The sequence below is a fragment of the Hylobates moloch genome, unplaced genomic scaffold, assembly GCF_009828535.3.
Source record: "Hylobates moloch isolate HMO894 unplaced genomic scaffold, HMol_V3 SCAFFOLD_1, whole genome shotgun sequence".
Taxonomy (NCBI): Eukaryota; Metazoa; Chordata; class Mammalia; order Primates; family Hylobatidae; genus Hylobates; species Hylobates moloch.
In genome coordinates, this window is record NW_026652276.1 from 76,598,262 (window position 1) to 76,610,350 (window position 12,089).

Here is a 12,089-nt window from a genome sequence, read left to right on the forward strand (position 1 = left end):
AAAACAAATACATTTGGCAAATAATCCTTGTTAGGAAAACTCAAATGATTTTCTATGTATAAAGAGCAATTGCAATCAAATAAGAACACTAATACTCCAATAGAAACATAAGCAAAAGACCAGGCACCGTGGCTCACTCCTGTAGTCACAGCACTTTGGAAGGCCAAGGTGGGTGAATTGCTTGAGCTCCAGAGTTCAAGACCAGCCTGAGGATCAGATGCTGTCTCTACAAAAAATACAAAAATTAGCCGGGTGTGGTGGCACGCACCTGTAGTCCCAGTTACTTGGGAGGCTGAGGCAGAATTGCTTGAACCTGGGAGGTGGAGGCTGCAGTGAGCTGTGACTGCATCACTGCACTCCAGCCTGGGTGACAGAACGAGACCTGTCTCAAATAAACGAACAAATAATAGTCCAAAGAGACAAGTCATAAAAAATAAAACTGGAAGACAAATCTTAAGAAATATTACTCCTAATTGTTATCAAATAAGTTAATATCAAAACAATGGTAGTGTAATTTCTACTTTTCAATTTGGCCAATAAAGAAGAAGAAACCAAAGCAACACATGAAAAGGAAAACAAAACAAAAACTCAGGTAAATAATGTATTATGCTGATGAAGGAGATCCATGAGATAGATACTTAGCACAAATCTCAGAACATGGTACCTTTCAATAAATGTTTAGTAATGGAATATTTCATATACAGCTAATAGCGAAATTAAAAGCCCAGCTATATGTGGATGGTTTCTTTGTCTCTAAGGTGGGAATAGCTATTTGCTTCTCCTTGGTCAGAGACGATCACAGGATTTTTCTTTTTATTTATTTGTTTGTTTATTTGTTTGTTTTTTGAGACAGGGCCTCACTCTGTCATCCACACTGGAGTGCAGTGGTGCAACCACAGCTCACTGCAGCCTCAGCCTCCTGGGCTCAAGCCATCCTCCCACCTCAGCCTCCAAAGGAGCATGCACCACCACATCCAGCTATTTAAAAAAATTTTTGGCCAGGCGCGGTGTCTCATGCTGTAATCCCAGCACTTTGGGAGGCCGAGGTAGGTGGATCACCTGAGGTCAGGAGTTCGAGACCAGCCTGGCCGACATGGTGAAACCCTGTCTTTACTAAAAATATAAATAATTAGCCAGGCATGGTGGCGGGCGCCTGTAATCCCAGCTACTTGGGAGGCTGAGGCAGGGGAATCACTTGAGCCCGGGAGGCAGAGGTCGCAGTGAGCTGAGATTGTGCCATTGCACTCCAGCCTGGGCAACGAGCAAAACTCCGTATCAAAAAAAAAAAAAAAAACACCACCATTTTTTTTTCTTTTTTTTTAGTAGGGACAGCAGGATCTCACTATGTTGACCAGGCTGATCACAGGACTTTTTTAGCCACAGTCCCAGCATGTTACCCAGACTGTGCAGGCGCAGCAGCCATACCCACTCTGAACTTCCTCATCCTTTTCTCCTCCTGAGTCCAAGATCTGCTCCCTCATCACCTTCTCATCAGTCCTCACTTCACATCTCTCTTGGATTTAAGACTGTCCAAATGTATCATTTCAAATTCTGAAACACTACAAAGTCATAGAAAATTAAAGCTGGAACTTTAAAGGTCATCTCTTCATTTTACATATTAAAAAAATGGGCTAAAGGAAGAATTATTTGAGCAAAGCCACACAGAAAGTGAGAGGTCAAACCAGGTCTGGGTTTCTTTCCGGTTTATTATTGGTGGCTTTCTTTCCACTACTGTGGGCTGGGCCAGGAGAAGGGTGAAAAAATAAGGTTGTTGGCTCCACTGGAGGCCATAACTTGTTTTAAAAGTTCTTGGAATAGTTCGGAAATGGTGAGTGACAGATGTGGTTTGGCTGTATAAAGTAATTTACATCATCTACTTACTCCATATATGGATCATTTTACCATATGATAATGTATGCACATATTCTGCATATATGCAAATTAAATGACCAATATGCATACTTATTGTAATGAGGTATAGTTATAAAATATTCATAGAGGCACGATGTTGAATTTAAAAAGAGCTTTAAAGTTGAGAGTTTTGCATCCTAGTTTGTTTTTTTTTTAACCTATTGTGTGTTTTTTGCCAAATTAATTATACTATGCAGGTCTACTTTACTAATCTGAATATTGTAGTTTTCTGAGGTCATGTTCAATTCCAACCCCTCTCAGCTTCTAGTAAAAAACCTGAGTATAATTTGTCAAGTTTTCCTGATTGGTAGTATATGTTTTCATGTAGCAAAGCTTTCACATTTTGCTGCTTCTGTAAGCCTGGTTGTTGGTACTTAGCATTAAAAAGTCAGAACTACTAATTATTTATTTCTTGGAGAAAAAAGAAAACATTATAACTTTTCTAAAATGATTCAGTGTGACATGATCACCAGAGTGACATCCCACTACTTTTGCCACATTGAATGGGCTAGAAGCAAGTCACAGGTCCTGCCCATGAATAAGGGCAGGGGATTATACAACGGCATGACAACAGTGGCCAGAAATTTTGGAGACCATCTTAGAATTCTGCTTACTACAGACTGTCATGAAGAAAGCATGTTTGCAGACATAAAGAAGAGATTCTTACATGTCGTTCAACATACTGTCAATTCTTCTTCAAGTTTATAGATTAAACCCCTGAAATAACTTTTTTAAATACCCACAAAGATACTGTCTCTTCACTTGGTATAACCCCGCCCCCCACCCAGTTACTAGTGGTGTTGGTGACAAATTCTAAACTTTAAGAGCCTTTTTAAAATAATGGCTCTTTGCATTAGCTTAGTGCCAAGTTGTTTCATCTGAAATTGCTAAATCTTGAAGATTTTTTTCATTTTATCATGTTTTTTCCACTGAAATTCATGATACTAAATTCCACATAATTTCCCCTATATTCACCACACATATTTTTTCTTTCATTTAATATCTTCTTTTTAAATTTGGGCATGCATTTCCCCAAATTTTGATTCAATTATGGTTTTCCAATACATTTTAAAATTTTTTAAATTTTCATTTATGTGTTTATTTATTTTAGAAATGGGATCCAGCTTTAATGCTGAAATTGTTCCCAAACTTGTAAGTTCAAGCAATTCTCCTGCCTCAGCCTCTCAAGTAGCTGGGACTATAGGGAGTTTTCCAATCTTTTAAATAATATTTTAATCAAATTTTTTCATGTATCATGCATAAATTAGATGAAAGTGGAACTTCCCTGCTTGAATTAAAGCCTTCAGCCACTTAAGGCTGGAGTGAGATCTCTGCAGAACATCGGCTGGAAACACCTCTTCTGTAACATTAGTAGGACAGATGACTTTCATTGCAACATACATACTGAATGTTGGTATAATTATTGATTGAAATTTAGCTGTACAATTTATCATCTGCAGATGATACTTTCTCAAGTTCTAAAGTACATTAAAGACTAAGCATATAGCATTTTAGAAATAATTTATACAAATTATGTGTTTAAGCTTAATGCCTTTCTTGTTTTTATAAACTTAATATCATCTTTGAGAAGGTCTGGGTGACTTTTATATTAATGTCTTTATGTATTTTAATCATTGACTATGTAAAAGGTTTACTATTTGTTTAATTTAATTTTAATTTCTGTATTGTATTCCTTATTTAACATGGCAATCAAAACTCTTGTTTTTCCCCATGTTTTGGCTAAAAACAGTTTAGTTCAGTCACTTGTTAACTTATTTTATTTTGTTTGTTTTTCTTTCCTTTCTTACACTAATGCTCATTTATTTACATTATATATAAATTTCTAGAAAAAGCAGTAACGCTTCTCTCAGGTTATCATAGTTTATTTAGAGTAATTCATTGACATAAGCCCCATTGCTTATGGTTTAATCTTTCTAATAGTCACATGTCACTTTTTCTGATGTTATTATGATTTGAAAGTAGGAGAAAATTCTTCCTATTATAATGAGAATCAGGGTCTCTCATAAGGGTTAGTCATGATGTGGCTTACCAGCCTCCCTTTGCAAAATGCTGACTTGGGAAGTAGAGCTTAAGCCAAATATGAATGCCATTTTTTAAATCTAATTTTTAATCATATATTGTTCCTGGAAGATGTATACACTTCTCTGGATCCCAAACATTCAACTGCTCCATTTATTTACAAAATAAAAATGACATTTATAAAAACGTCACTTTAGGTGCCTTGTTCTAGCATGGGTTCATTGTTTGGAGTGCTACATCAATGCTTTAGCATGAGCTGCACTTGTAATTCATCATCTATTATTTCTGTTTAGTTTTTTTCCCCCCAGAGGACAAATATCTTAATGAATTGTATAAAGCAACCTGAATTTAGTATCTTCCCAGAAATTTATATTTGTAACTGTTTAAAAAGTAATTATTCACACCTAATTTTATGGTTTTTTTAATGTACATGTATCCATGTAGGGGATTTACCTGTATTACATTTATTCAATGATTTTGACTTAGTTTTTATAAATACAACAACACTTTTTAAATGCATTTTTCAAATTCTACAAGATTAAATTACACACAGTATTTTAGAATAGTGTAAATTGATTTGAAAATAAACATAACTTATTCTTGATAAGCATACCATTCAGCTGATGAAAACAGAAATGTGCAGATATCCTAGGCAGTAACCAACTACCTGAGCAATTTTTGCACATCAAGGTCATCAGTTATTGTATTTTACTGAGAAAACTGCCAAGTGTCATTAATTCGTAAGTCCATTAGAATGAAGAGAAGTTATAATAAAAAAGCAATATGTGCCCAAAGTAGTGCCTGTAAAGTGTTGAAAGGGGTTTAAATAAGAGAGCAATTATTACTCTTCCACAATGATGGGAGGAAAAATCACCATGAGAAAAAGTCAGAGAACATTAAGAAGTTCACCTTGGGCCGGGCGCAGTGGCTCATGCCTGTAATCCCAGCACTTTGGGAGGCCGAGACGGGTGGATCACAAGATCAGGAGATCGAGTCCACCCTGGCTAACACAGCGAAACCCTGTCTCTACTAAAAATACAAAAAATTAGCCGGGCATGGTGGTGGGCGCCTGTAGTCCCAGCTACTCGGGAGGCTTGAGGCAGGAGAATGGCATGAACCCGGGAGACGAGCTTGCAGTGAGCCGAGATCATGCCCCTGCACTCCAGCCTGGACGACAGAGCGAGACTCCGTCTCAAAAACAAAAAAAAAAAGAAGTTCACCTTGATTAACATACAGCTTCTATCTGTGAAAGACAAATTTGGGAGATTTGGTTGGAACTCTAGGTTGAAAACAAAGACTTCATCCATCATTAATATCTGAAACAGAGGTATTCATCTATTCATTCATTCACCAAATGTTTGTTAGTCATTCACCATACATACACTAAGCTTTGTGGACCACAAAGGTCTAAGTTACATGAGGCTAGAATGAGGATGGCCATTTTTATTTATAGTTAAACAAAGAAAAGCTAACAAGAGTAAATAGAAATTTCATAGGAATTTGGAATCTGGCTGAGAAAATAGTTATTTCAGAGATAAAATAAGGAAAACTGACTTTTGATTACTGCCAATGTTTGAAATAAGTACAAGTAAACAAAAAAATTTGAGTCTGGGTGCTGAAAGAGTGATATTGCAGAATCAGGAATTTGGTTAAAGAAGTATGTTTAAGATTGTTTAAAAAGTCATTACTTAGATTGAGAGCATACTAAATTTGAGTAGTATTAGGCACACCTCCACTTTCCTACAGTAGTTCAGACAGACTGTAGAATATACTTATATTGCTTTAAAAAGTTTTAAAATTAATTTGTAAACATGTAGAAGATCACTTGTCTAGACCTGCGAACTTTCCAAGTGCAGATATTCCAATGGAATACTAATAAGGGCATTTGATCATCTTTTAAATCACCTTAAAATTTCTGAAATATGGAGTGACTCTAAGCTCTATGCATTAAAAAAAGAAAGCACACTTAGAACTATATTGTATCCATCCATTGTGACTATCTTTGGCCTTGCCATTAATGTTTTACAATTTGGAGAAGTAACACTATTCACCAATTCCTGGATCTACAGCCCACCCATGGTCCCAGTTTGTTTATAAAGTAGTCCTCATGAAATAGCAAAGTTATTCAGAAACATTTAACATATTTTAAATATAAGCTAATTTAGAGTTCATATTATCTTGTAATGTTCATACAATTATACAGTTCATACAATCTTATAATGTTATTAATACCCACTACATTCTTCAAGAGTTACCAATGTACTATGAGTACTTACAAGCACTTGCTCAGGTACTTAAAATTAGCAGTAAGTTTTACTTTCCTAACATTTAGTAGACAGGGTAGAGTTCGTGTATGTCCAATTGCATGCCAACTCTTATATTGTTCAATTTTCCATTTTGATGTTATTCTCGTATTGTGTTACATCATCATTACACTGTCTTGGTTGAGTAACTCAAAGGGATAAAATAGGAATGGAAATCATATAAACTTAAAATTCAGGTGTTTTTATGAATTGAGACTCTAATGCAAAAACATCAGAAAAACTATAAGTCTACATGTATTTTTAAAAAGTAGTTCTGTAAGAGTGACCATCTTAGGTGAGCATCCTAAAAATAAATGTCTAAATAAGAAATATAAGATGAATATCTGAATAATAAAACTTATTGAACTGTTGATCTATTTGTCTTCTTCAGAGAATGCCATTTTGGAAATGTGTCAAAAAGTAACATAAGGTCTTTTGGGTTCTTGTAATTTTCACAGAAAATAGTCACAACTTAGGTAAGTCAGATAAGTCTTTGTCTTAGAAAAAGTAAAAAACAATGCTGTAATTCATAAAATGAGTAAGTGGTTTCACTTAAAGGCAGAATAAAAATAAATGCTTCAGAGGTATCATTAAAAGTAGTATTCCTCATAAGAAAACAAATATGGTTGGCAAAAAAGCAAAACTAGTTATTGGCAATACTTTATTATCAGTGTATCAGTATACTTTAATATCATGCAATAACAATTGCATGAAATTGTTATTGCATGATATTACTTGTAATCAAGGAAGAACAATTTTTATGTACATATTCATGCCAGGATCTAATTCACCTTACAGTTGGATAAAACACTTACGTGCAAAGAATCAGTCATTTACATGTGGCACTTACATGAAGATTAATTACTCAGCAACTTTTTGTTCTGCTTATTACTGACAACCTATACTGATGAAGAGTAGATTTTTATGCTAATATTCTATTATTTTGTGAGTCTTGATATAGACTGGAAAACTATGTGAGGATCAGACCTAGCAGATAACATTTATATATATATAAAGGTAGATTTGCTATTATAATTCTTTGTACCTGGATGCCTCTCCACACAAATTTATTCACAGGAAATAATATCCTTTCTAGTTCTTAATTAATTCTGGTGAAAACTGTTAAAATTCTCAAATCCCATTCTCTAATTGTTTCATGAAGAATGGGCATTTGCTTTTCTACAGTGAAGAACAATGGGTGATGAAATGTTGCTCACATGGTTTTTATAAAATATGTAATGAATTTCATTATGTCCCGGATAGTGCCAATCAAGGTCATTTTTAAAATATGAAGGCACTTGTTGAAGTGACAAGTCTCAGCCTAGGCCTATCACTTTATGGCCAAATGATGAATCTGTGTAATGCTGAGGATAAGACTTAAGAATTTCTTCAGAAGATCATGTGATGTTATGAGTAGTTTGATTGAGAATGTGACTAACGCCTGCCACTAGGTGATTCTCTTCGTTTGTCAGAGGAAGAAACCAATGACTTATTCCTGGATGTTTTTAATTCAGTGCAAATGACAGAACAGAACACAAAGATAGTCAAAGCTAAATGCAACCCAAAAGTAGATTATAATCTATTTACTACTGTCTATCATGTTGAACAATCAACTTTTCAGCTTCTGAGTATAGTATGCAGGCCTATTTAATATGTGTTAGAATGTTGAAATTAGTCTTCAGTGAGAAATATTTTGTAATTTCAAAGATCATCTTCAACCTGAATTCACAGAGCTATGACAGAGCTACATGCCATTATATGTCCTAATTTTCTGTGATTGTCAGGTAAGTTTTTCTATTTTAAGAAATTAAAAGGAAAGGAAAGAAGGCAACTAGATACGGACCCAGACATATAAGCTATCTTTTTTCAAGCAAATACAAATATTTTGGTGAAACTTTTTCTGAAATATCAACACTCTCCTATGTATGTGAAATTCATATTAACAATTTTAATATTGTGTTTAATTTTTACTATTTAAAATATTGCAATAACGGGTTGAATGGCTTGTTGCTGTGTGCACTTGAATGCCTATTGTCGGGTCTACATAAGCCTAAAGTTTGGAAAATACTGTACTAGATTTGATACTCTAATAAGGATAATAGACATTTCAGTTATCAGTAAATACTCAGCTGGTAGCATATTGTTGGTGTTCAAAAAAATTAGTTGAATAAATTAATGAATTAATTACACTTGCCAAAAACTTATAAGCCAGTTTGCTGGTCTTCAGAAAGAGCGTCATGAGTTTTTCCTATCTTAATATGTAAGTTAATATTTTCTATTATCTCTGCCATCGTTGTCTTCTGAGAACTCTAGAAAGAGAAATGTGTATCCCATCACTATTGTCAAAATATGAAGGATATTGTTGTTGTTGTTGTTTAACTAGATTTTGTTCTTTCAGCTTCACATGGCATATTAACATAAACGTGATTTGTCAGAGGAAACTGAATTTTCCCACACACTATTTATCTCATTTTACAACACTTCAGGCTCTAAAATATTTGCAAGAAACTGAAGATGTCTATTTAATATCTCTAAGGTTGTTTATTGATGTAATTTTTAAGATATTTTATAAAAATTTCTCTCCAAATGAGCACATTTATAGTAAATAACTCTGAACACCTTAACCATGAATCTTAGTAACATGAGTGAAAACAACAGGTAGTATTTGCACACACAGGTAAGACATTGTTAAAGAAATATGTAAAGTCAAACTTTAAACTGCAGAATAATCTAACGACATTATTTTCTTCTAAGGTAAGGTTTCTCTTTCTTCTCCTGCTCCTTTTCCCTTACTCTCCTGTTCCTTTTCCCTTTCTCTTCCTCCCTCTTCTCTTCCCTCTGTCCCCTGCTTCTCTAATCCACAGGGCAGTGTTTTGCTCAGTACATGTGGCTGATGGCCTTTTGTAACCTCATAACATAGCAATCTGATTTCATGCTTACATTGTGAATTATGGTAAAAGAGTTAGCATAGACAATGATTTTCTTATTTCTTCCTCTTATTCAATCTCTCTTTTTCTCTAAAAATATCTCTACCTCAAGAAGAATAAAAAACAAATTCATAGTGATAATCCTTTCTTGGCAGGCAATTTATTACCAAAATTAAAGGACTTTACTTTCTATGTCCATCTCACTTACAGAAACTGAATGAAAGCAGTAGCTCATCAGAAGGTAGCACTGTGGACATTGGCGCACCTGCAGAAGAACAGCCTGTAGTGGAACCTGAAGAAACCCTTGAACCGGAAGCTTGTTTCACTGAAGGTAAAGAAAAGAATCCTAATGTTAATCTTTCATTTGGAGTGCAGCTTGTTTAGATGTTGGTCAGCTAAAATAAACCACATATAATAAAACGGCACTTTCTAATAGATATAATTCAATTACCTCTAATATGTTGACAGACAAAAAAAACTTAAAGTCTAGTGTTGTGCTTTGATTATATCTGCCCAATATGTGGAAGAGATTAAGAACATGGAGGAAAAATATTTTAATACCATCAAAACTTCTAACTTATATTTTTTAATTAAGTAGTGATTTCACAATAAGGTGGCATCTTAGACACTAGTGAAAATGATCCTACACAGAATTTGCCTTAAAAGTAACTTTCTGACTGCTAAAACTAAATGGATTGCTAGTGCTAAATTGTGTTTCTTTAATGAAAACATCAGTTTCCAATAATTGTTGGATGAAATGCGGAATACTGCCCTAAAACTCTACACCTAAACAGTCACTAGTTGAGCCTGGTGCAGTATGGGCAATAGATAGAAGAGATATGTTTTTCCTACAACTAATATTTCCTGTGGTCTGATATCCCTGGGAATTTGAGGTTTGGAAATATGCATACTTTCTATTTGATGTTGTTTTTTTCATAGGCCTAGTATACCTTCAGTCTTCTTCTATTCCCTATACAAATCATGCTTATCACTTAATGTCCTTTTCAAAACTACCCTCATCTGACCATGGTGGAACAGCAACTTGTTCCTCTGAATGGCTGTAACAAATATTTCCATTTAATTTACCTGATAACATATATTATCCTACAAAAACTTTCTCTTTTTGAACTGTTATATGTTGCTTTACTATCTTTTTTCTCCTTTTCCTCCGTTCCTTCACTCCTTTCCTCCTTCCCTTCTTTTCTTCCTCCTTTTCTCCATTCATTCCCTTTCTCCTTTTCCTTCAAACATATCTTTCCCTCCTTTTTTTTTTTTCTGCCTTGGAGCAGGGATCCTGTATTTATATCTTTTTTTTTTTTTTTTTTTTTGAAAACCAGATTTTTTTTGGTAAGGTTCTTGGGAGTAAGGTACATGTTCCATGCCTTTTTGTGTGTGTACCTAAGTGCCTTTGTGCTTACAATGGTACTCAGAAGTACCTGTTGATTTCATTTAGACTAAGTGAAAGCAATGTGTGAGGAAGGCAATGACAAGTCAAAGCTAAACCATACAAATTAGATTATAGTGAACTAAATTAATTATGCAAACTACATAAGCCCTTCTAGGCACATCACAAAAAATCCTAAATGGTAACAAATGCAGCATTGTTGGAAGAAATCTACATTTTTACTCTATATCTTTTATAAAAGGGAAGTTTTCTGCTTATCATTATTAATGTCCAATTTAAAGTTCTTTTCTGGAGTGACTTCAACAGAGTGCAACAGGATGATATGGTACAAGGAAAAGCTACCTCACATTTATTTGTAATTTACAAAGTTTCTCGTGGACAATAACACCGTGAGGCAGACAAAGCAAATACTGTCCACTAGGGCACCATTTAAAGAGGCTGAATGTTTCCACAACTTCACACAGCTGATGAATGTGCTCTTGCTACTCTAGGCTTAGAGAGCTATCCTAGCAAGACAGAGATGGGCATAGTAATAAAAAGACAAGGACATTGCTAAAGGATATTATGGAAGCAGAGATATTTTATCTACTTTTATTTCAACACTATTTCTGCAGGCTGTGTACAAAGATTCAAGTGTTGTCAAATCAACGTGGAAGAAGGCAGAGGAAAACAATGGTGGAACCTGAGAAGGACGTGTTTCCGAATAGTTGAACATAACTGGTTTGAGACCTTCATTGTTTTCATGATTCTCCTTAGTAGTGGTGCTCTGGTGAGTGAGATTAAGAAAAGGTGATACAGCACTAATTTTTAGAACATTCTAATACTGATGACTTATTAATCCTGTTTCATTGTCTTAGTATCCAATGCATTTTTAATTATCCCACCTTGTATCTTCTAGACTATAGATTTACTCTATAACTCTATATTTATGGATTTACTTTTACTATGTATGTAAATATAATTTTAAGAAGTAAATCATTAATTTTTGCTTATTATTAAATAGCCCAGAAAGCGTAGCCCTTCAGCTTATTCATTAACACCAAAGGATGTGAATATTCAATTACTCATTGTTTAATAAAAAAAAAGTTATTGGAAGTCCTGAGATAGGAAATATATATTCTCTGAGTTCTTACGAATTTTATTTCTAAATGTTATTTATTATTATGATCTCTTGATGGACAGTAGTAAGTCCTTAGGGACCACTTCTCTGTTTTTTTCCAATTGTGTGCTCACTATTTTTGTGCTACTCAGGAAATAATGAAAGTTGGTAACAATAAATATTGGGCAGCATGCCCAAGAGATTCATTTAAGGATGGGTTTATCTTTATAACAAGGTGTTCACTTCAGCAGAATCAATTTATTTTTATAGGAAAATCATTTATAAAAATATAAATAAAACACACAGATAGCATTTTAGGGAAACACTAACACAAAGGAAATACCATAGATAGAAAAAGAGAGAGACAGAGAGAGAGAGAAAAACAGAGTTTGCCTGATTGAAAT

At 34.3% G+C, this 12,089-nt stretch overlaps 1 protein-coding gene across 2 annotated transcripts in view; it reads left to right on the forward strand.

Annotated features, from left to right (window-relative positions):
* Window positions 1-12,089, forward strand: part of SCN1A (sodium voltage-gated channel alpha subunit 1) — a 138,576-nt gene that overhangs the window by 102,137 nt on the left and 24,350 nt on the right. For both annotated transcript variants that reach the window (XM_058441497.1, XM_032755518.2), the window contains 2 exons: window positions 9,392-9,512; window positions 11,201-11,355. In XM_058441497.1, the coding sequence (XP_058297480.1) occupies window positions 9,392-9,512; window positions 11,201-11,355 (276 nt within the window). The remainder of the gene's footprint in view (window positions 1-9,391; window positions 9,513-11,200; window positions 11,356-12,089) is intronic.